Genomic DNA, 22586 nt, shown 5'->3' with positions numbered 1-22586 from the left:
CATCCAATGTTAATCCAGCAGACCACGCCACTAGGCCGATGTCTATAGGTTCCTTTATTAACTCTTCTTGGCTTACAGGTCCGGAGTTTCTGTTGAGACAGAGGGACGAATGTGTACAGGAAGTTTTCAGCATCCAGGATCCGGATAATGATCCAGAAATCCGTGCTGAAGTTAGTGCATTAGTTACTGGAATAAAGCAAACCTCCAGCCTCGGTTGTCAGCGCTTCCAGCGTTTCTCCCGTTGGATGAGACTCGTCAGAACTATCGCTAGGTTAGTGCACATTGCGAGATGTTATCACAGTACTCAACGAGATAAAGATTGTCATGGTTGGCATGTCTGTCATAAACCCCTCTCCGCTGAAGATATCTCTCATAGTGAGTCCCTCATAATACGCCATGTCCAGCAGGAAGAATTCAACGTAGAATGGAAGTGCTTGTACAACAAACAGCAGATTCCAATAAAAGGCCCTCTTGCCAATTTAAATCCAGTTATGGACGGTTCTGGCTTGCTGAGAGTCGGTGGTCGTTTGAATCAAGCCCACCTAGGAGTTGCAGAACAAAATCCTCTCATCATTCCCAGCAAACATCATATCACTGTCTTGCTGATCCGACACCACCACAAAAAGGCTGAACACCAAGGCAGACAAATCTCTGAGGGCAGGTTACGGTCTGCAGGCCTTTGGATTATAGGTATGAAAAAACGTGTGGCCCAAATACTGCACGACTGTGTGCACTGTCGTAAAGCAAGAGGAATACAACTACACCAACAAATGGCTGACTTACCTGTGGATAGACTATGTACAGAGCCACCATTCACCTACGTTGGCCTAGACATTTTTGGGCCATGGATGGTGTCTGCACGCAGGACCCGCGGCGGTCACGCAAACAGTAAACGTTGGGCTGTACTATTCACTTGCATGAGTGTGCGTGCCGTTCACATAGAGGTAATAGAATCCATGGACACATCCAGCCTTATTAATGCCTTAAGATGGTTCTTCGCAATCAGAGGACCAGCGAAACAGTTGAGGTCTGACCACGGAAGCAACTTCATCGGAGCAAGTAAAGAACTGAACATCGATACCAAGCCCATTCAAGATCAGTTGGCAGAGAAAGGTTGCACTGGGATTTTCAATCCTCCTCATAGTTCCCACATGGGGGGCTCCTGGGAGAGGATGATCGGGATCTCACGCAGCATCTTGAATTCTATGTTAATGGATGTAAACTCTTCAAGGCTCACACATGAGACCCTAGTCACCCTTCTCGCTGAAGTTTCAGCCATAATCAATTCAAGACCACTTGTGCCAGTGTCTATGGATCCTGAAACACCAACTATACTGACTCCGGCTGTTCTCCTTACCCAAAAAACGGAGAATACGCTAATACCTAGTAAAGAATTTACCCATGCGAACATCTACCAGAAACAATGGAAACGTGTACAATACCTAGCGGATTACTTCTGGAACAGGTGGCGAAAGGAGTATCTTGTGATTCTTCAAGGAAGAAGAAAATGGCAACACCAAAAACCAAACTTGAAAGAAGGAGACCTCGTGTTGATGAAGGAGCAACAAACCGAACGGATTCACTGGCCTATGGGACTTATTACAAAGGTTTTTCCTAGCAAAGATGGCAGGGTCCGGAAGGTGGAGTTGAATATCTTCAGAAAGGGTGAGCATAAAACGTTTGCAAGGCCAATTAACAAACTTATTCTGATACTACCCATCGAGAACATCCCTGCAGGATGAACAGAACTGAACATGGATCTTCTCCATTCCAAGTTTGAAACAGGACTATGTTGTAATGTTTCCTGTTTTATTCTAACATGTTTGTTACAGGTTTGTTCCATATATTTTTTGGACATTAGTCATAGTGAAATTCCCTCGGGAATTTCAGACAGGGAGTGTGCTGTCCTCTGTACTATTCTCATATTTATTTAATGTCCACCATATTATCAGTTCTTCCATCACTACGTTGTTTATATGTATTGTTGTTTTGCTGCAATTTGCTGGCCAGAATTTGTATGCTGCACGCCTCTGCTCTTGTTAATAAAGTTTTGAGGAGCCTGGGTCCATGTCACTTCCTGCAACCCTTGTGAGGGATCTGCTTTCTGTGTGACTGGACATTCATCACTTGGGCTCGTAAGGCATCAGTTTTTTGACCAGCAGTTAGCTTAAGGAAAGATTTCAACAGACAACACCAAGGTTTCAGTATTATATCATTGTTTGTGTTTGACTTGGGTCAAATAAACCCACATTGATTCAAATCACTGTGTCTACGTGTATCCATCTAACCTGAGCTTTTGCCGGTCCTGTCTGCTCCACTGCTTGGACACGAAGGTAGGAAAGTCACACAGCCACTATCAGTTACACCTTCATTCGCCTTCATGTGGGGACAGAACATGAATATACATTAACGAACGTGCTGTTTACAGTAACGTAGTTTGTTCCATTAAATTTCCTTTATCTGCAAATTACTTTCCCTGCTCAAATACCACACTAACAGGGCCCTTTATGGCATTGCAAATTGAAGGAAAGCTTTTCGTTAATCAGAGAGTCAGTTCTGTTGATCCAAAAGAAGGCAAAAAAACCAGTTGTGGCTCTTTCCAATTTTGCACAAACTAGGGGAAAAAATCCTTCTTGACCCCAGAATGGCAGTCAGATCTCTACTTGGATCAAGAAGCTGATTCCCCATAATTTAAAAATTATATCCCTGAATATTATGTTTTTGCAAGTATTCATCCAATTGTTTAAATGTCTGTACAGACTCTGATAAAACTACCTCTGCAGGCAGAGAATTCCACATCCTTATTGTCCTAACTGTAAACAAACCTTTCCTTTGCCTTAGACTAAATCTTCTTTCTTCCAGTCTAAATGCGTGACCACGTCTCCTATGCATAGTCCTGTTTATGAATAGATTTGACACAATGGTTTGTATTGGCCCCGAATATATTTATATAATGCTATCATATCCCCTCTGAGGCGCGGTTTTTCTAAACTAAACAGATTTTAATTAATTAACCTTTCTTCATAACTAAAGTGTTCCATTCTTTTTATTAATTTTGTAGCCCACCTCTGCACCTTTTCCAGTGCTATAATATCCTTCTTAAGAATAGGTGCCCAAAATTGCACAGCATATTTAAGGTGTGGTTTTACCATTGATTTATAAAGGGGCAAAATTATATTTTTATCCCGCGAATTGATGCCTCTTTTTATACACGACAATACCTTACTGGCAACTGCTGGCTGACAATGCACATTGTTTCCTAGTTTGTTGTCTATAACAATTCCCAAATCCTTTTCATTTGTTGTTATCCTTAATTCACTACTATTTAGGGTTTAAGTTGCTTGTGCATTCCTTACCCCGAAGTGCATTTGCATTTATCTACATTTAATTTCATCTGCCATTTGTTTGCCCAGTGCCTCAGTCTAAATCCCTCTGTAGCAAAGTAATATCCTGCTCACGTTGTATTACTTTACAGAGTTTAGTGTCATCTGCAAACACGGAAACATGACTTTCAATGCCTATTGCAAGGTCATTTATAAATATATCGAATAAAATTGGTCCCAGAACAGAACCCTGAGGAACACCACTTAGCACTTTTGTCCAGCTTGAAGATTTATCATTTATAACAACTCTCTGTACACTAAGCCAATGTTCAACCAAAAACAATCTTGAGTGATGGTATTGGGAGTAATCAGTAAACTAAAAAACACGTCATTAGACAGGGAACGCCTGAAGCCACAATTTACTGCCAGTAATCCTTCTTAATAAAATATGCAGATTGAAATAGAGTAAATAACACAAAACCTTTACTTTTCCTCTGACTGATTTCTGGACCAAAAAAGTTTTCTCCTCTGAAGTGGCTACAGATTCAGGAGGGACTTTAATCTCTGGATAAGTAAAAATTAAATAGTTCCTTTTAATTCCTACAGTAAGTAAAGTGCCAGGAAATAGATGACCAAATACACGCCAGGACAGGCTCTGCCACACCAACACCCAAACACACACACACCAGGACAGGCTCTGCCACACTGACATCCAAACACACACACATACACAAGGACAGGCTCTGCCCCACCAACATCCAAACACACACAAAGACAGAGTCTGCCACACCGATACCCAAACACACACACCAGGACAGGTTCTGCCACACCGACGCCCAAACACACACACCAGGATAGGCTCTGGCACACCGACACCCAAACACACTAGGACAGACACTGCCCCACCAACACCCAAACACACACATCAGGACAGTCTCTGCCTCACCAACACCCACACACACACACACAAACGACAGGGTCTGCCACACCGACAACCAAACACACACAACAGGACAGGATCTGCCACACCGATGCCCAAACACACACCAGGACAGGCTCTGCCGCACCGACATCCCCACACACATCAGGACAGGCCCTGCCTATTTTCAACACAGCTTTGTCATTTACTGTGTATTGTGTATTGATGCCCCAGCCCAGCCACCTTTAGTATCGATTGTGTCCCCCCCCAAAACCTTGTGTATTGGCCCCCTTTGTTCATTTATGCCCCCCACACCCTTGTATATTGATTAATGTGATGCCCCAGCCAATCCCCTCCCTTGTGTATTGATGCCTCCACCCTTTTGGTATTGGCTAATGTGATGCCCAACCAACCTCTTGTGTACTGATGTCCCCGCTGCCATGTGTATTACCCCCAGCCACCTCCTACTGATTTTGTAATGCCACAACCCAGCCACCCCCCTTTTGTATTATTTAATTTTTGTCCCAAGGGAATCCCCCCCCCTCTTGAATTTGGGTCCACTTTCCTATAACCCTTAACTATTTTTTTGGTAATACTTACATGTTTGTGTCCCCCCCGCCCTGCTGTCCTAAAGGGGGCAGGAGGAAGAGCTGAGGCACTGCTGCCACTGGGCGGCACGGTGTATACACGCCGGCCGCTTTAACAGAGCATAGGGAAATTCAGGAATGGATAACAGCAAGACAGGGAAACAAAAGTAAATCGGGGGGCATATCTAGGGGGCAGAGTGGCATATCTGGGGGGGCAGAGAGGCATATATGCGGGTATATGGCATTTCTTGGGGGGCAGAGGTGTATAACTGGGGACCAGGTTGGCAAAAAATTTTTTTTTTTTAAAAAATGCATTTTTTCATAGTTTTTATTAAATATGAAAAAATAGTTTACATGTAAATTAATATTTACTAGTAAAACTTATTTTAGGTATTAAAAACTAGTTTGAGAAATATTATGTTTTTGTTCTTGTAATATATAAAATATAGCTTTCATTAATATGTCATAGTAAAATAAGAAAGCGATTAGGGAAATGCCATTGTGATAAAAGTGTTGTGTGCACAGAGTACAATGACACGTTAATGTAAATTTTGATTTTTTTATTTGGCTGTTTGTTTTTAACACCCAGTTTGCTCATTAAATGATTATAAATAAACAAAACATTAGCATATTGTTTTTATCTGATTAATGGAAAAAATAATTGGCCAACAAATCGATTATGAAAATAGTTGCAGCCCTATGGATATCCTCCAATTAGTGGCAGGTCGCCACTGAAGCCTCTTCTCCCACGTTGTGTTGCGGCTGCGCCAGATATGATGTAATTTCATATCTGGCGCGATGTCCAAGCCCTCACACAGCCCTGTTTGTTTCTGACTACGTGCACCACAGCTTGGAGGAGGAAGCAGTCCGGGGAGCAGATCTTCCGAATTTTAGTGGATGTAAGGAAAAACTCATGGGGTGAAGTCCCCAGGATGATGGGCTCTGTATGAGGAGTGCTGTTATGCTGTTTGACATCTGCTGACATGGCGTTATTAATATAACATTATTTAGTTGTTAATACATATGCTTTATTTAATTTATTTATTTAATACATAGACCGAAGTTAAATACAGTTTTGATTAAAATTATTTTTATAAAATTATTTATTATCAGGACAAAGAGATTGTCATGAGGGACAAGTAGATTGGGCTACAATTTTTATGATATGCACACAGAACAAACAGTTTCTCATAACGATTTATAACCATTAGTCATAAATGTCCACATTCAAAAGGGACAATAGATAAATTAATAACATATAGGGAAATATTTACAGATTGTTAAATAAAAGTGGTGCAAATTAGCAAGAGACCATGGCAATGTTATAATTTTATATACATATCGAGATAACATAAATATAAATAATTTATATAAGGCAGTTTGCAACACAGTAATGTACAAAGGTACAATATAATTTACAAATTAAAGGTAGCACCATGAATATAGTTTTTTTTCATTCGCTCTATCCATACAACTGTTTGAAACGGTAACATTCGTTACAAAATCCACTACACTTATTGTTACCGTAGTGATCACAACCAGTTGCCCTACAACGCTGTTTAGGAAGATCGTCACCAGTGGGCTTGTGGTGAGCAGCTCTGTTCCTGCACTGTTCACAGAGATCCTCATTTTTGCATACCACAGTGTTATTGCAGAGACTTCTGGCACATATCTTTAGCTGAAAGTTAGAATGCTTTGAAGCCCTATTTTGTGCTGTTCGCTGTAGAGAAGACAAAAAATATATAAATAATATAATGAGTAAGATGTAAATAGAACATTCATCTAGAACAGGACCAAGGATGTATCTCCTTGGGTTTTGGGGAAATGACAGCCTGGTCCCAAACTGACAGATTGAAATCGTATCTAGCCCTATAAACATTTTTAAAAATCAATTTCCCATTCCTAGAATGCTTTCTAGTTACCTAAAAAAAACTCTCTCTCTCTCTGTCCACTGGTGCTGTGGATCCAAGGTCTGAATAAAGGACAACCTTGATTACAAGGCAAAGTTGTTTTTTTTCCCCAGGTGATTTTTTCTGAAAAACCCCTTATCTTATAATCGAGCAATTAAACTGTCTCTTTAAGCTCTGCTTACATACATACACACAATCTCCCTTAAATATACATACAATATTTAACCCAATGTACTTTTTGTATGTTTTTGTATGTTCAATGGCCGTCGTTTTCATTTTCAAAAAAGTGGCATTCACGATTACAGAGATTGCTCCAAAAGATTGTGCAAAATATTCTTCTACCATTGGGTGAATTATGATTCAGTCATTTGTTGGCATTAAACTTTAGGTTTATAGCTCATTGACTTATGGTTTTGGCTTATCCCTCAAACAAACCTTTGACTGAAAATCACAGAGGCATATAAACTGGAAATCTCCTAATCCTTTTTGTGACTTTTAACAGCTGCAGGGTTGTGGCTTTTACCATTGGTAAGTCCTTTTTATTTTGAATAATGCATGTTAAAGTACTCAGAGTACTGTCCCTTTAAATTAATGTAATATAACAGCTATTACAATGTTCTCAGACATAAGGGTATGATTGTATAATGCACCTTGAAGGCCACATCTGTTTTTCTGGACTTAAGTTGAACAACGATAAGTATTTATATAAAAAACATTTTTGATATTAAATACCTGTGTCTGTAGTTGCTCGTCTGAATTTCTTGCCTCTGTATAGCATTGATTTTGTGCTTCGATGAAGCATTTCTGACAATAGCCTTCAAGCAATGTGCTTCCTAGGGTACTGCACTCCCTTCCTAAGCAACGAGACATATTTTTGAAAGTAGAGGCACCAATGTTGGTTTGTCCAAGTACTCCTGGAAGTTTCTGAGATCTTACTGCTGGAAGCCCTGAAACCAAAATAGTAAAATCAAATTAGGTGTATGGAGGTCCAATAACCCCTTGTAACCCCATATAATGGTTTAAGGTACATAACCATTTCCTACAAAGAATCTATAAGAGGGACTTTCCCACAAAGGGCATTACAGCAAAGTAAGCATTGAATATCTGCAACGACCTACCACTGTTTTCCTGAAATTCAAGGTAGCATAGTGTGCAAAAACCTTCATTCTGTTGTGTCCCAAAAAATGGACAGCCCGATTTTCTACACTTTTGGCAAACTGTTCTGTCCTCTGTGTTATAAGGCTCCGATGACTGTAAAATTACAAGTGACCCCCGGGACTCACTACTGGCTGCTTCATGCCCAGTTAAACGTACTAGACGTCTTGATAAACTAGGAGGTTCGGAGATATCCCTCTGATGGACCATGGAAGGAAAGCTTGAGCTGGTTAAATGTTCTGTAGTCCTTTTGAAGCAAAAGCTGCACATGCCATTAAATGTTCTAGTGGTATCCTGCAAACACACATTACATTGTATAATGTCAATGTTTTTTGTCCTGTCCATCTTTTTAGCTGATGCATTTTGTTTGGCATTATGACATCGCTCACAAAGACCACTGAACTCCACATTTAATGTAAAAGGGCAATCCCGTGTTTTACATTTCATCGCATTTGTATCACTGAAGAGGAAAAGGCTAGGTGCTGTTGCGAGAGCAGAAATAGGCTCCAAATCCCTAGATTTGTGTCCAGAACTGTTTAAATATTCTGTTCGGCGTGCAACAGATTCAATCTTCTGCTTGTCCTTCTGCTTGTTCTTTTCAAAACACTCATGGCAAAAAGGTTTAGTGGATACTGACATGTAGAAAGGGCAATGTGGGGTTTCACATTTCACCTCTACAAGAGACAAGTGGTTCAAGGAAATCTCAAATTTGCTTCTGACACAATTTCCCTTTCCGGACTGTTCTGTAGCCTCCTGCCACCTCCTGTACTCATGCTGAACCAGTTGCAAGTAGTCCTCCACTAAATTTATTTCATTTGGTAGGTTGCCTTCATCCAACCTGCAATCAAAAGATTGTTCAGTATTTGCATTTAAATACAGGAAATTAAAAACAAACATAAGCTTAAAAAAACCATAAAGCATTAAAACATACATAAATATACCACTGTCTAGATGTATCTAGAGCTGAAACAACGAATCGATAAAATCGATAATAATCGATAACGGAAATCATCGATAACGATTTCCGTTATCGATTAATCGAGTGATCAATTCGTTGTTGGAGCACTCGGCTCCTTTTACTTACCTCCGCGAGCGTTCCCCGCTTCTGCTACACGCTCTGCAGTCTCCGCCTTCTTTTAGCTACGTGACGGATGTGACGCGTTCCGGAGGTAAGTATTCTTCATGTCTATGTGCACGGATCGCACAGAGCCACTCGCACAGAGCGAATCGCTCTGTGCGAATGGAGCCACTCGCACAGAGCGGTTCGCTCTGTGCGAGTGGCTCCACTCGCACAGAGCGGTTCGCTCTGTGCGAGTGGCTCCATTCGCACAGAGCGGTTCGCTCTGTGCGAGTGGCTCCATTCGCACAGAGCGGTTCGCTCTGTGCGAGTGGCTCCATTCGCACAGAGCGGTTCGCTCTGTGCGAGTGGCTCCATTCGCACAGAGCGGTTCGCTCTGTGCGAGTGGCTCCATTCGCACAGAGCGGTTCGTGAGTGTGGGTGCAGGGCAGAGTGGGGGTGGGGGTGCAGGGCAGAGTGGGGGTGGGGGTGCAGGGCAGAGTGGGGGTGGGGGGTGCAGGGCAGGAGACTGGGTGCAGGGCAGAGTGGGGGTGGGGGTGCAGGGCAGAGTGGGGGTGTGGGTGCAGAGCAGAGTGGGAGACTGGGTGCAGGGCAGAGTGGGGGTGGGGATGCAGGGCAGGGTGTGAGTGTGGGTGCAGGGCAGAGTGGGTGCAGGGCAGAGTGTGAGTGTGGGGGCAGGGCAGAATGTGGGGGCAGGGCTGGGTGCAGGGCAGAGTTAGAGACTGGGTGCAGGGGCACAGTGCAAAGTGCTGGGTGCAAAGTGCCAGTGCTGGGTGCAAAGTGCCAGGGCTGGGTGCAAAGTGCTGGGTGCAAAGTGCCAGGGCTGGGTGCAAAGTGCAAAGTGCTGGTGCAAAGTGCTGAATGCTGGGTGCAAAGTGCTGGATGCAAAGTGCCAGGGCTGGGGCAAAGTGCTGGGTGCAAAGTGCTGGGTGCAAAGTGCCAGGGCTGGGTGCAAAGTGCCAGGGCTGGGTGCAAAGTGCTGGGTGCAAAGTGCTGGGTGCAAAGTGCTGGGTGCAAAGTGCAAAGTGCTGGGGCAAAGTTTCTTGAACAGTAATAGTCCACCTCTTTTCAGAATGTTTGGGGTTATTTTGTTTCATAAATATTGTGTTTGGGTTCTTGTACTTTGAAAATATTGTTTTTTATTACATCATAACAAAATAAGAATGTTAATGTAAATTTTAAGTTGTTTTTTAACATCCAGTTCATTAAATTCTTTTAAATAAACGAAAAATTTGCATATTGTTTTTTTTTATCCGATTAATCGATTAATCGAAAAAATAATCGGCCGATTAATCGATTATTAAAATAATCGTTAGTTGCAGCCCTAGATGTATCCATAGGTAATCTATAGGTAATCAAAACAACACAGCTTAAAAAGTTAGGGACTGGTTCAGGAACCATCATTACTTGACTGTCCAGCCAGTATTAGGAATAATTGCAGCTTCGCAGCAAGGATAAGAAACAAGTAATTAATAATACGTTTCTTTTTTCAGCTCTGAACAAGATGCGTTTTTATAGTGTATCCTGTTTTCCATTTGTTCACTACATTTAATAAAGCATTTATGAATCTGAAATTTTATTAAAGTTCACAATTCTTTACCAAGCTAATCTGGTCCATTTTCCAGCAAACAAGCTTACTTATATTAGTACTATTATTGATTTATATAGCCTCACTACATACCACAGTCCTCCACTGGTCACACCGACAGAACTAATTAACAGAGTTGTTCTACTGACCTGGCAGAATTAATTATATGAGTTGTTCCAAGTTCCCAGCATAGCACTGGAATTTCCAATACAAATAAATATTCTTTTAGTAGTTTCTCTTTCGTTTTCTCTTCATGTTCCGTTAAAAAATGAATTTTCATATCTTCAAATGTTCCTCGTTCACCAACAACCAATGGGACAGCTCTGATCTCTGTAAGCAGGAAAAAAAGTTTATTAAATATTGACTAATAAGAACATGATTCTAAAGCTCAATAGACATATCAAGAAAATGCTGAAACATGTGCATAGCAATCAAACAATATAATATTGTAATCCACTGTGACAGTGGGATGCCGTTTCTAAATCAATATTTTTAAATAAAAACACGAAGACTGTTCAGTATTTTCAAATTGTTTGAGTTTCATGCACATTCTTCTTTTTATAAATAATACCCAAATAAACTATACATACCTGGACCACTGTCTTTCATAGTCACAAGAGGTGCAAAGTGCTGACAGTCATAGCCAAGAACTATTGGGTACTTATAGCATTCTTGTGCAGGCCAATGAAGAGGTAGGTAAATTCCACTCACACTTAAAGGAGAAAAACTGGAGCCAGACTCCAAGCTCCTCACAACAGTATCTGTTAAAGTAAACAATGCACATATTTTACTATAAAGTAATGTGTGGTCTTGCCAATGTGTTTATTAAGTACCTAATATGTGGTTAAGTTTAAGTCAAAATATTGTATTCTGACATACATCTGAAAGGGATTAGAAAAAATTTTTACATTTTAAGAAAAAGACAAGACATAAACAAGATAACTGATATGTTTAGGATATTTACAAATAGCTTATGGATTTATATTCACCTGCAAGAACAACAATTGGCCTCCGAAGGATGTTAACCAGAACGAATATGTGTATTTCCTCCAGGCAGTTATACTGGAGACCATTTTGTCCCTCTAAGGTTTCTGCAGATGCCATTCTAACAATATGTTCCCATTCTTCATCCCAATTCTGGAGATTAAAAACAAGGATCTGCTTTTAATGATGTGCCAATGGTAAAAATAATGTGTTTGTCACAACAAGCTTAAAGTGTAGGAGTAAAGAAGGCACAGTGTCATGTAACTGGATGTTGTATAGTATACACATTAGAATGGCCGCCAGGCGCAGACAAAAATATTAGACAAAGGGTATAGAGCGATTTTTTACTATATTTCTCTGAATGCTAACAGAAAACATTTCAATGTATTAAAGTTTGAGGGTATACAGTAAACGCTAAAGGAATGAAAATACGTGGTGTTTTTTCTGTACTGGGTTTTTCACAGCAACCACAATTTGTGATAAATTAGCACACTAGATGGTTTCTGGAAATTCTGTGTCAAAGTGTATCAATGTGTTAAGCATTTCAAAAATATTCTTCAACAGTTTTAAATGATGCAATCATAAAGAGAAAATAGGAAACTAAATTATTCTATACAATGTGGTGTGAAAAACTCACAGCCAGGGCCTAGGGTGATATCTGCAGGCTACATTTTCCTTTGCATTTTCTGGGGGCCAGGCCCTGCTTCTTCCTTCCCTACCGATGGGTTTGTTTAATAAAAATCAACACTAGCACTAGATGGGTATTTACAAAGTGTTTTATACAAAATCTACACAACATATAATTTTTTTTACTTACCCTGGTATCATAGCGAAGCCCTGTTTGTACAAACTCTATTGATTTTACACATTCTAGCTGCCAACGAAACTTGAAGTTGCGAGTATCTGTTGTCCTCAGAACGTTATACACGGTCTTCCTCAGCACAAGGTCTGTGTCCTGAACACCCCACATATATAGGGATGTAGCATGCATTAAGCAGTTTCCATCTCCTAAACACAAGTGACAAAAGATTACATTTGATTAATATACATAATGCAATAGCCTACAATTCCAAAAATGATTTAATATGGCCATACTGAATTCTATTCACTAAAAACTTGAGTGGTTGGTCAACTTAAAGGTCAGCTGGACAGAGCAAAAAGTCTCACAGAACATATGCATATTCAATAATTCAGTCTCAGGCACACGTGGAGGAGAAAAAAGGGTGATAGAACACAATTATATTTAACTGCATAAATAAATGCTTCTGCTTAGTTTTTACAAACTAAACTAAAGGACCTCAGTTACAAAAGAGAAACAGTCATCAATTCGAGAGTCAAAGAGTTAGATGTAATGTAAGGAAGTTTTACATGGTAGATAAGTGGAGTAGTCTTCCAGGTTACGTGCATAATTACGCATAGGTTTTTCCAGGAAATAGGACCAAAGGCTTCAGGTTTTTTACAGTAAGAAAAATGGACAAACTTGATGGGCGAATGATTCCTATCTGTCTGGCTTCTGAACTAGATTTTGAGGTGTTTAAAATAATGTACTGAATTCTATTAACAGAGGAAAATTTGTAACTAGTAATTAAATGCCTCTTAACATCCCTTACATTTCAATAGAAAAACTAGTTAAAAAGTTAAAACTAGCTAAAATGTGACAGTGCTGGGAAGCTTACGCCACCAAAGTTTTCATATACTGAAGACATGATGACAACATCGTATCTTTTGGTAAAAGGACTATGGGACCTCAGAAGCTATTAAAATAATGATCTGTTAACTAACGAGAAAAAAATAAATCTGTAACTCTTTATTCTACCCTAATCTCTGTGTAAAAGTACCAGATAACCAGAAAAGGGCTGGAAACCCCATGGGAAATCCACACTATAAATAAAGACATTGATATATTTCCTCCTGTCTTCATTAAGAAAGCTGTGTGAGTCACTGTCATAGGACCAACCAAATAGAAGTACAATAGTCACATTTTAATGACTCATTTATACAACACTTGCTACCTCATTCACATTAGACTGTTCAGTTTGCTGAAGCAGGAAGGGACCAGGGGAAACATATGACTACACATGCACTAACGTTACTCTAACCAGCAGAAAAATTAGATATATGCTTTAAAGTATCAATTATAACACACTGTAGAAGAACTGAACTGGTCCAAGCACTTAACAACCTAGCTTGAACTAGACTAAAATTCTGAGTAGCTTCAGAGATGTGTAAGAGGAATATATATATATAATATATTTAATTCACTGCTAATCTACTCACAAATTATAAACACGTTTCATCTATACGATTCCTTTGGGAATAGGGTAATCAAAATATCAACTCTGAGCTACAAATCACCATTCAAAGATTGCTTTAGGTTACAGCAAAAAAAAAGGCACATAGAAATACCTCACATCCTGTCACCCATTATAGAAGATATAGAATATATAAGTGAATAGTTATAAAAGGTTTAAGAGATTTTAAAACAGGATGTAGAACATTAAAGATGAAAGTAAAAGCAACAATCAAAGTAAAATAGAAACTCAATTCACCTCTGAATGCTGCTTCTACTTTTAAGCGTACCTTTGGCCTATACGTGAGACACCAGGTTAGTGGCACCAAGCCCGCTTAACACATGAATGTATGTTGCACTAAGATAGCTCCATATGGAGAGGAAAAAAAGAGATGCCATTAATACCTCTACAATCTGTTTATGAGTATCTAAGTATACACTGTATATTTCAATATAGTAAAGAGGACACCTAGAGGAATTCGAATTGAGGAATTAATTCAGTTTTAAGATCTTGTGATTTATGCATCAGTCTACCCTAAGTTATAGAGGAACATCTTAATATTGTACACTTAAGACAGTCTTCTGCAGTTCCAGGCAGCTGTCTTAATAGAAGACCCCATAAAGGCTGATACTGTAAAACAAAAGTTAACAGCTCCTGATTTTGGCTACCACCGGGTGCTGCATCACCCAATTTACATACCAAAACCCATTCATGTTAAAGCCTGCAGCAAGAGAGTTGATGTCCTTCAACTGCGACCCCCGCCAGGGGGACAACGTAAAAGGAATGGGGTTGTTAACCTGGCATGACAAAGCTGCAAAGTCAATATGGGCCTCATGAAGTTGGCACTGTTGCCAACGTCATTTTATAGGATTCCTCGTAGTAGTCCCCTGGTTGCTGGTAATGTCATGCTTCCAGAGATACTTGGGGTCATAAAAGACCCCAAATAGGTATTTACACAGGGTGCACCATTCTGTGAAAGATATAAAGCAACACTGCAATGTACATATGGAAAAAAAAACACACACTTTTAAAAGGATTGGTGGCTGAAAAATGTCCTAGTGAAATAACCTGTGTTTTCTTCTTTTCGGTAACATATTGTTTGTAAGGACGTTTTTGAGATCTGTGGCCACCATTTTAAGTTTAAGTGTGAGGAAGACTAAAGTCTGAATTGTTAATATGAGGCCTCCATGTAGTTTAGCTTTGGTGCTGCAGGTACAACCGAAGCATAACGTAAGTACATAGTCTCGTGAATTCTGCTTGCATGCCTCAAACTTTTTACTCGTTTGACGTTAAAGGTAAAAGAGCTACAGCTAAATTTCCCTTGTACTGTAAAAACTAGAAGAATCATGTTGTATCACCGCCTTTCATTCTTGAGGAGAATAATCAGTATAAAATTCCCTGACGGTCACTTGGAATTTCCCAGCATTCAGCTATGTACATAGCGATTGGGCAAAGTCTATTCTCTTTTTTTGTTGTTGTTCTGCTCTTTCAACAGCAAAGTACACTGGACTTTCCCACACGACGGGGAGAGGCCAAGCTGGAATGTATATTTATAAGGCAAGTGAATCTTACAGCCAATAAGAAGCCAGACAAACTTTTCCTGGCTGCATATACAAAGTTTCAATTCATATATTACCATTCATCTTCCTCATTTCCTTCATTCTCATATCCTCAATCACACATGAATCACTTTTCTGTATTTTTTTTTCTAAAAAAGACATCGCCCACATGAGCTGTTAACCCATTACTTTAATTCAATGTTGACTTGTCACTGCACGACTTAAGTTAACCTTAATTCAAATGTTCTTATGATTTCATATATTATTTTAGTCTGTTAAATAATTGTTTTTAACACAAATGTTTCAACAAGCTATTAAGATACGCAACAAAATGGACATGATGTTTCCATTGGCATAAATCCTTTATAAAATGTGTGAAAAAGGCAATAGCCCCACACTGTCGCTCAAATAAAACAAACCAAACTTTAAAATGTCATTTCCGTATCACCTGTTATTCTCATATCTACTAACTCATATCAATTTTGATAAGGCAAAACTGCCTTAATCCACCAGTGATAATTAATAGTTGAGACAAATCATTACATCCTACTGGAGGGCAGAATATTTTGTTGCTGTACAATAAATCGGCACAAATAATAACAAAAAAAAAATGATTGTTTTTGACATTAGATTAACCCTAAGGACAATGGGCGGTCCCAAAACCCATTCAAAACTATGCATTTTGAGCCCGTACATGTACGGGCTTTGTCATTAAGGGGTTAAAAATCTGTCATCCAAATACCTTTGTAGTAGAAGTTTGTACAAACAGTATCTACAACTCGATTACAAAAGCAGTCCTATAACTATTAATTCAATATATCCATATCAAGGAGAACTTGTCTGCTATAGAGATTTTCCAAAAAAAGAAACAAGTCTGGGAAATCAACAAACATACCGATAGACTTCTTTTTGTTGTTGGCAGCACCATTTTTACCATACCGTACAAAAATTTCTCATTTGCTTGTAATATAAAAATCCACTTACCATTCGTCTTTAGAGGAACTAATCTTTTAACTTCTCTGCAAGCATTAAGCTGCTTTTGAGATTCCAAAGCAAGCTGCATGGCTCTATCAATAAGACAGTTTTGTAGTAGTTCCCGAAATTGTGAACAAAATTGGCAAACCATAAACATTTCAATTGTATGTCTGTGCATGGTTTTAAAATGATGAATAATTCCATTGCTGGGTCTGATGATATCCTGTGGAGTTTTATCCCTGATTTTAACTGCTTTTAGCATATTGCTCATGTACAGATCCTGAGGAAGAACCTGCTGGTTTGCCATCTTGCTGTGAAAGAGCAAAAGGAAAAAGTCAGCCCTCATCTGGATAACAATTTTGTACCTGGGAGGCAATGAAATAGAATAGCGCAAAGCAAAGAAATCCCCTACAATTACAAATGAGCCAATGTGAGTTTCCGAGATTTCACAAATGAAAAAAAAAAATGTAGTCACATAATTAGTCATGTCTGATGTAATTTATGTATTCAAGATAAGAAATACATATATTGGGGAAGTACTACATAACGCACAAACTCATGTATCAGTTGTATTCTCCCAGGTTATTACACAAGATTCACAATTATATTTACAGTAAGCATGTATTTATTATAGTCAGAATCCACTTACAAAATTCCCAGTATTAATAAGGGTCAATTGAAGACAAATAGCGCATATACTGTGTTTAACCCTTTCATGACCAAGGGTTTTCCTACCCTAAAAACCAGAACTTTTTTGCCATATATATTTGTTAAAGCACAATTCGCCATTTTTTCCCCAGGACAAGCAGGACTTTTTTTAACCACATAAACACTTATAACACAATTATTAATGCTAACATGTAAAAAAAAATACCCATGCCAGAATAGAAACAAAAACATATATATTTTTTTTTAATAGTCCTTGGTTTCAGGTTGAAATGTTTGTTGTTTTGCTTTTTGTATTTTCTAAGTAAATTATTTCCAGTCATTCCATTTATACTACTTTTTTATTTTTTTGAAGCGAGAAACGTCTTGTTTCCCCTCTTCTCCCTTTTTACTATGATCAGGAAACTGAGCTCCATAGCCTTGCAATGCTGATCACAACCTGTGTGACAAGCTGGGGTGGGGGTCATATGAGTTCCCAGAATGGTCTGGGTTATCCCTCCTGGGTCTCTCCCCTGTCCATTTTGTTCCTTACTGGGAAGGGATTTAGGAATGGGAATTGGTATGCAGAAGTTATCTGGGGATATTTTAATCCCTTTGGTCCCTGGAGTTTTCAGAAACTAAGGATCAGATATTTTTTGCCATTTTTTTTTCTTCGTTTACTGCCTTATGACCTGACTGTGCTGATCAGCAAGCAGGGTTCCATAGCCCGGCACTGCTGATTGCAATATGTGCAATCATCCAGCAGGGGCAGCAATGGTGTCAGCAGCACTGAATGCTCGATCGCGTGATCTGCATTTTTCTATGACCACCTCTGAATCGTTACTCCTGATCGCTTGGCAGGAAGCCAGGGACTCTGCATGTGAAACAAAGTCAGGTACAAGTATGTCCTAATGGGCTTCTTGGCTCAGGTTTTAAAAATGTTATATGTCCTGAGGGGGACTGAGCAGGTTAAAGGTCCCTATGCAGAATATGTATTGCTTGAAGGAAAATAGAGATGTGATAGAAACATTTAACCCATTTCACTACCTTTTTTTGTACCAGAGCTAATTTTACCATGTCAGTTAAATTGTTATTACCATTTTCTCCTGTAAACTGCAGATTGAGCTTTTTTCAAACCATACTTACATGATCAGGAGAACAAAATTAATTACATTGACAGAAAATACGTAAAAATGCATGTGTGCTGATTTTGGAAAAACCTCAGTTATATAGAATTTCCCAGCAGTTATAGGGCACATATTAAAGGTGTATATCATGGTTTCAAAACTGTTCAATTTTTACTTTTGGTAACCAGGCTTTGCAACTTTAATTTTGAACAAACAAACCAAATGCCTCAAAAAGGCATCTACTTCTGTAAAGCAGACAACCCAGAGTAATTCATCAGGAGCATTTGGACACTTTTCATGCAGCCATTTGACCACCAGTCACTGACAAAGTTTGCCATAATAATTTCCTTTTTTCACCCAAACTTCGCCAGATTATAGAAATACTCCAGATGCATAGTTTTTTGGTTTTCATTTACTGGCCCTATATCTCATTTGGGACATTTTAGCACCACTAATTCAAAACCTTTTGACAGCCTGGACAAACCTCCCCATCAGCGGACATCACCGTTTTCCCACAAGATTTTTAAGTCTTTCTGTGGGACTTTTTGCCCATACATCCAGTACGGTATTTGTGAGGTTACACACAGGACTGGACGAGAAGGCCTGGCTCACAATCTCTGTTCAAGTTCATCCCAAAGGTGTGCGATGGTCTTGAGCTTTGTGCACTGGGGGACAGTCATGCTGGGATAGAAAAGGGACTTCCCCAAACTGTTGCCACAAAGTAGGAAGCATAGCATTGCCCAAAATGTCTTAGTATGCTGAAGCATTAAGATCTCTCTTCACTGGAAGTAAGGGGCCTAGCCCAACCACTGAAAAACATCCCCATACCATTTCCCCCCTCCACCAAACTTTACAGTTGCCAAACAGAGAAGAGTGATTCGCCACTCCACAAAACACGTTTACACTGCTCCAGAGTCCAATGGTGGTGTGCTTTACACCATTCGATCTGACACTTGGAATTGCACTTGGTGATGTGGTGATGTGAGGCTTCCATGCAGCTGCTCAGCCATGGAAACTCCTGCCACACAGTTTTTGTGCTCATATTAATGTCAGTGGAAGATTGGACCTCTTCAGCTATGGAATCAGCGTTGGCAACATTTACACAGCGTAGCACTCTGTGACCCCCCTCCACGACTTTAAGTGGTCTTACAGTTCTAGGCCAAGTTGGTGCTGTTCCTAAAAACTTCCACTTTCCAATAATACCACTTACAGTTGACCGTGGAACACCTAACAGGGATGAAACTTCATGAACTGACTTATTGCAAAGGCAGCATTCTATTACGGTCCCACACTTGAATTCACAGAGCTCTTCAGAACGACCCAATTTTTTTAACAAATGTTTGTAAATGCAGACTGCATGGCTAGGCGCTTGATTTTATACACTTGTGACAATGAGACTTATTGAAACATCTGAATTCAATAACTAAGAAGTGTGTCCCAATATTTTTGTCAATATATGATAGTAATGATTTATAATATAACCACCTGCCTCTGTTTCCTATCCCTAAACACCTTAATACTACCCTACTACTATGTAAGGGATGGATGTAGACTTTTAAAGCACAAAAAAAGAAAATTGACACTTTCAAATGAAAGCCCTACTTGTTCTGAAAAAACAATATGCTTAATTTGTGTGGGTGCGGAAAAGGGGAATCTTAATTAAACCCATGTATGGTAAAAATTGCCAGATAGCTCCAGGACGTGATATACCAAAAAACCCTGGGGTTGAGTCACCTGCATTCAAGCAGGGATTATCAGTAGCGAAAGTACCAATTAGGAGTCTTACATATGATCAAAGCAGTATATAATATCGAGTCAGCTCCTGATTGTGTGACCTGGAGAATCTGCCCCTTCACCCCGACACAGGGGCAAAAACCCTGAGATGTATGCTTGCAAGTACCAAGTATGCTTATAAGAAAGTAGCCTAATCAGGTAGTCTATACAAGACATGCAGGGAACATAGAGTTATTATTAATATTACTTTTAGACACCAACGTATTCTGCAGGATCGTATAAAAATACATGATTTGATGGGGTAAATTGAATTGACTAGTTTCAAAGATTTCTCAAATAGGACAAAGGTGCAGGGATGACCAGATTTGAAAACAATACTTGTGAAATAGCAATATGCTACTTAATGCTCTATAAAAATATATTGGTTCTAAACTCAGGACAAATATTAGAATAATTTTAGAAGGTTTTTACATTGGCTTTTCTAGAACTGTAAAAAATAAAACCTGAAAAAAGGTTGTTTGTTTTTTTTAAAGAAAAAAATATATTTTTTACATTTTACATTAGTTGATATGGTTAAAATAATGGTACGTAAAGCCCTTATTGTCCAAAAAAAACCAATACATAATTTGTGTGGGTACACTAAAGGAGAAGAACATTTCAGTTGAACACAAACATAGCAGAAATGTTAAAACAGGTATTGTGACAAAGGGTATACAAATTACAAAAACAGCCCAGTCCTTAAGGGGTTAAATGAAGCTTTAAGTCTGACATGTACTTAAACAGATGCACAGCAGCACGCATATTTTATGTAACAAAAATGTACACACCTGAACACAAGCACGTTGAGTACATACTTTAACGTTTTTATAAATAACTTTATGAGAAAAAAATATGGATTGAGATTATACATCAATTGTAGCAAAATACCTGGGCCGGCCTGCAGGTGGGAAAATGTAAACACCCCCCCCAGCACTCAAAGTGTTAAAACAAACTTTAGTCGTTGTACTATCATGAAATGACTTTCCCAGTTCCAATGCAAGGTTCTGAAGTTTAAGCAGAACATTTCTCTGCACTAGCTGCGCGCTGAAAGGGTTAACCATTGGCGCATGCGCCGGTTAAATCTTCCTATCGCAACACGTCAACGACAATAAGGCGTTAGGAAATACAGTGACCATTTGTAAATATCAAAATACATAAATAAATAATTGTAATAATATTACATTTGAGGTCGGGTGGTCTCGATCGCACGAACATCCGGTATCATATAACTCAATGAAACCCACATAGCAACAAAAGCACTTACCGTTAATGTATAGACAGATATCTTCTGCAGCGATACTAATGAGCTTCAGTATTGAGTCCTATGGCCGTTAGTGTACACACGTCCATGAAAGAAACCGCCCCTGCAGAGGGTAAAGGCCAGCTGATTTTGCTAAAGCTAGTTTGCGCTCGTTCTTGTTGCAAATGAACCCTATTGACTCCGGATTATTGCTCTCCTCCCTCACCTTCCGGGGATTTCCCAACCGCGGGACTTTCCAACCACGCAAACAGTAAAGCCAGCTTTGGCTTTCGTTTTCTATTAACCACAAGAGGGCGCACAATAAAAGAAATCAACATTTTTTAAGTTCATTATTACTATTTTTTTTCTTATAATATAAATTACCTTATCTAGGTGGAATTCTCACGTCTTCACCCCCAAAGAGTCGCCCTGTGGCATTTTCCACCCAAACAGCTTGTCTGTGCAATGTTGCCCCCTCAAACAGCCTGTCTGTGACATTTTACCCTCAAAACAGCATGCATGTGCCATTTATGCCCCCAAAAAGCCTATATGTGCCATTTCTGTCCCGAACAGCTTACCTGTGCCATTTCTGCTTCAAAGCAGCCTGTCTGTGCCATCTTTGCTCCTAAACACTTTTACATACATTGAAATTAGTTGAAATTAGTTAAAATAAAAAACTTAAAATACACTTATACATTCATTCGCTAATTTATACTGCCTCTCGCACCCCCCAACCTCACCTGCAGCTTTCTCTGTGAAAGCAACCTCCCTTTTAACCACCCAGGGTAAGCAAAAGGCTTTGGTGAGGGTGGTCATGCCACATGACCAAAGCCTTCTTGCTTCCCCTGGGCAGTAAAAGTGAGGCTGCTCGCACAGCATGCAAGTGCCACAGCAGTATGTAGCAGGTCTGTGTGTGCAGTCAATCCGTCGCAGGGGTGACACGGGCCCCTTTGAGTGGTGAGTTGCAGTTGTGACCACTGTGAATGTGGTTTTTAAGTCATTGGCAGCATTAATAATATTTAATCATAAAAATTACTACACAAATTTGACAAACCTAGCATTACATATAAAAGGTATAACCTCCACATTCACTATGGTTATCTACAAAGTAACTAACGAAATAGTCTTAGGGGCAAATGTCTGCTTTTGGATCGGAAATTGGGACGTACTAAACAGCATATTGGGGATGATGGGATGATGGGATGATTGGCTGCAATATTCAGCACTATCAATAGGTGTCAGTATACTTTTTACACTCATGGTAAATCACAGTATGTTCTTTTTGGTAGTTCTTGATACTAATTTGCAACGAATACATTGCAAAAAGAAGCTGCAAATGTTTAACTATTTATTTGCTGAAATATATACAGTTTTATAACGGAATCATGGTAAATTCTATTGAAATAATAGAAACATTTTAAGTAATCAACAT

At 39.4% G+C, this 22586-nt stretch overlaps 1 protein-coding gene across 2 annotated transcripts; it reads right to left on the bottom strand.

Annotated features, from left to right (window-relative positions):
- Window positions 1-5832: 5832 nt before the first annotated feature.
- On the bottom strand, window positions 5833-21199 carry TNFAIP3 (TNF alpha induced protein 3). Of its 2 annotated transcripts, none has more exons than XM_053460821.1 (9): window positions 21179-21199; window positions 16379-16680; window positions 12362-12552; window positions 11550-11697; window positions 11151-11321; window positions 10710-10890; window positions 7858-8732; window positions 7472-7686; window positions 5833-6549 (listed from the first exon to the last, which is right to left on the bottom strand). In XM_053460821.1, the coding sequence occupies exons 2-9, from the start codon at window positions 16674-16676 to the stop codon at window positions 6292-6294; spliced, it is 2337 nt and encodes a 778-aa protein (XP_053316796.1). In that variant the 5' UTR covers window positions 16677-16680; window positions 21179-21199; the 3' UTR covers window positions 5833-6291. The 2 variants fall into 2 exon arrangements, with proteins under 2 accessions (XP_053316796.1, XP_053316795.1); XM_053460820.1 differs by lacking the exon at window positions 21179-21199 and adding an exon at window positions 17696-18105.
- Window positions 21200-22586: the final 1387 nt, after the last annotated feature.

The sequence above is a fragment of the Spea bombifrons genome, chromosome 3 (assembly GCF_027358695.1).
Source record: "Spea bombifrons isolate aSpeBom1 chromosome 3, aSpeBom1.2.pri, whole genome shotgun sequence".
In the NCBI taxonomy this organism is placed as follows: Eukaryota; Metazoa; Chordata; class Amphibia; order Anura; family Pelobatidae; genus Spea; species Spea bombifrons.
The sequence above is the reverse complement of the archived record's forward strand: the minus strand, read 5'-3'. Positions and strand labels throughout refer to the sequence as shown.

Excerpts from the sequence above, each read along its gene's own strand:
- TNFAIP3 (XM_053460821.1), bottom strand. The coding sequence starts at position 16,676 with ATGGCAAACCAGCAGGTTCTTCCTCAGGATCTGTACATGAGCAATATG. Across the intron at positions 8,733-10,709 it reads CATATAATTAATTCTGCCAG|GTTGGATGAAGGCAACCTAC; the intron begins GTCAGTAGAACA and ends TTTTGATTGCAG. Across the intron at positions 7,687-7,857 it reads TGAATTTCAGGAAAACAGTG|GGCTTCCAGCAGTAAGATCT; the intron begins GTAGGTCGTTGC and ends TTTTGGTTTCAG.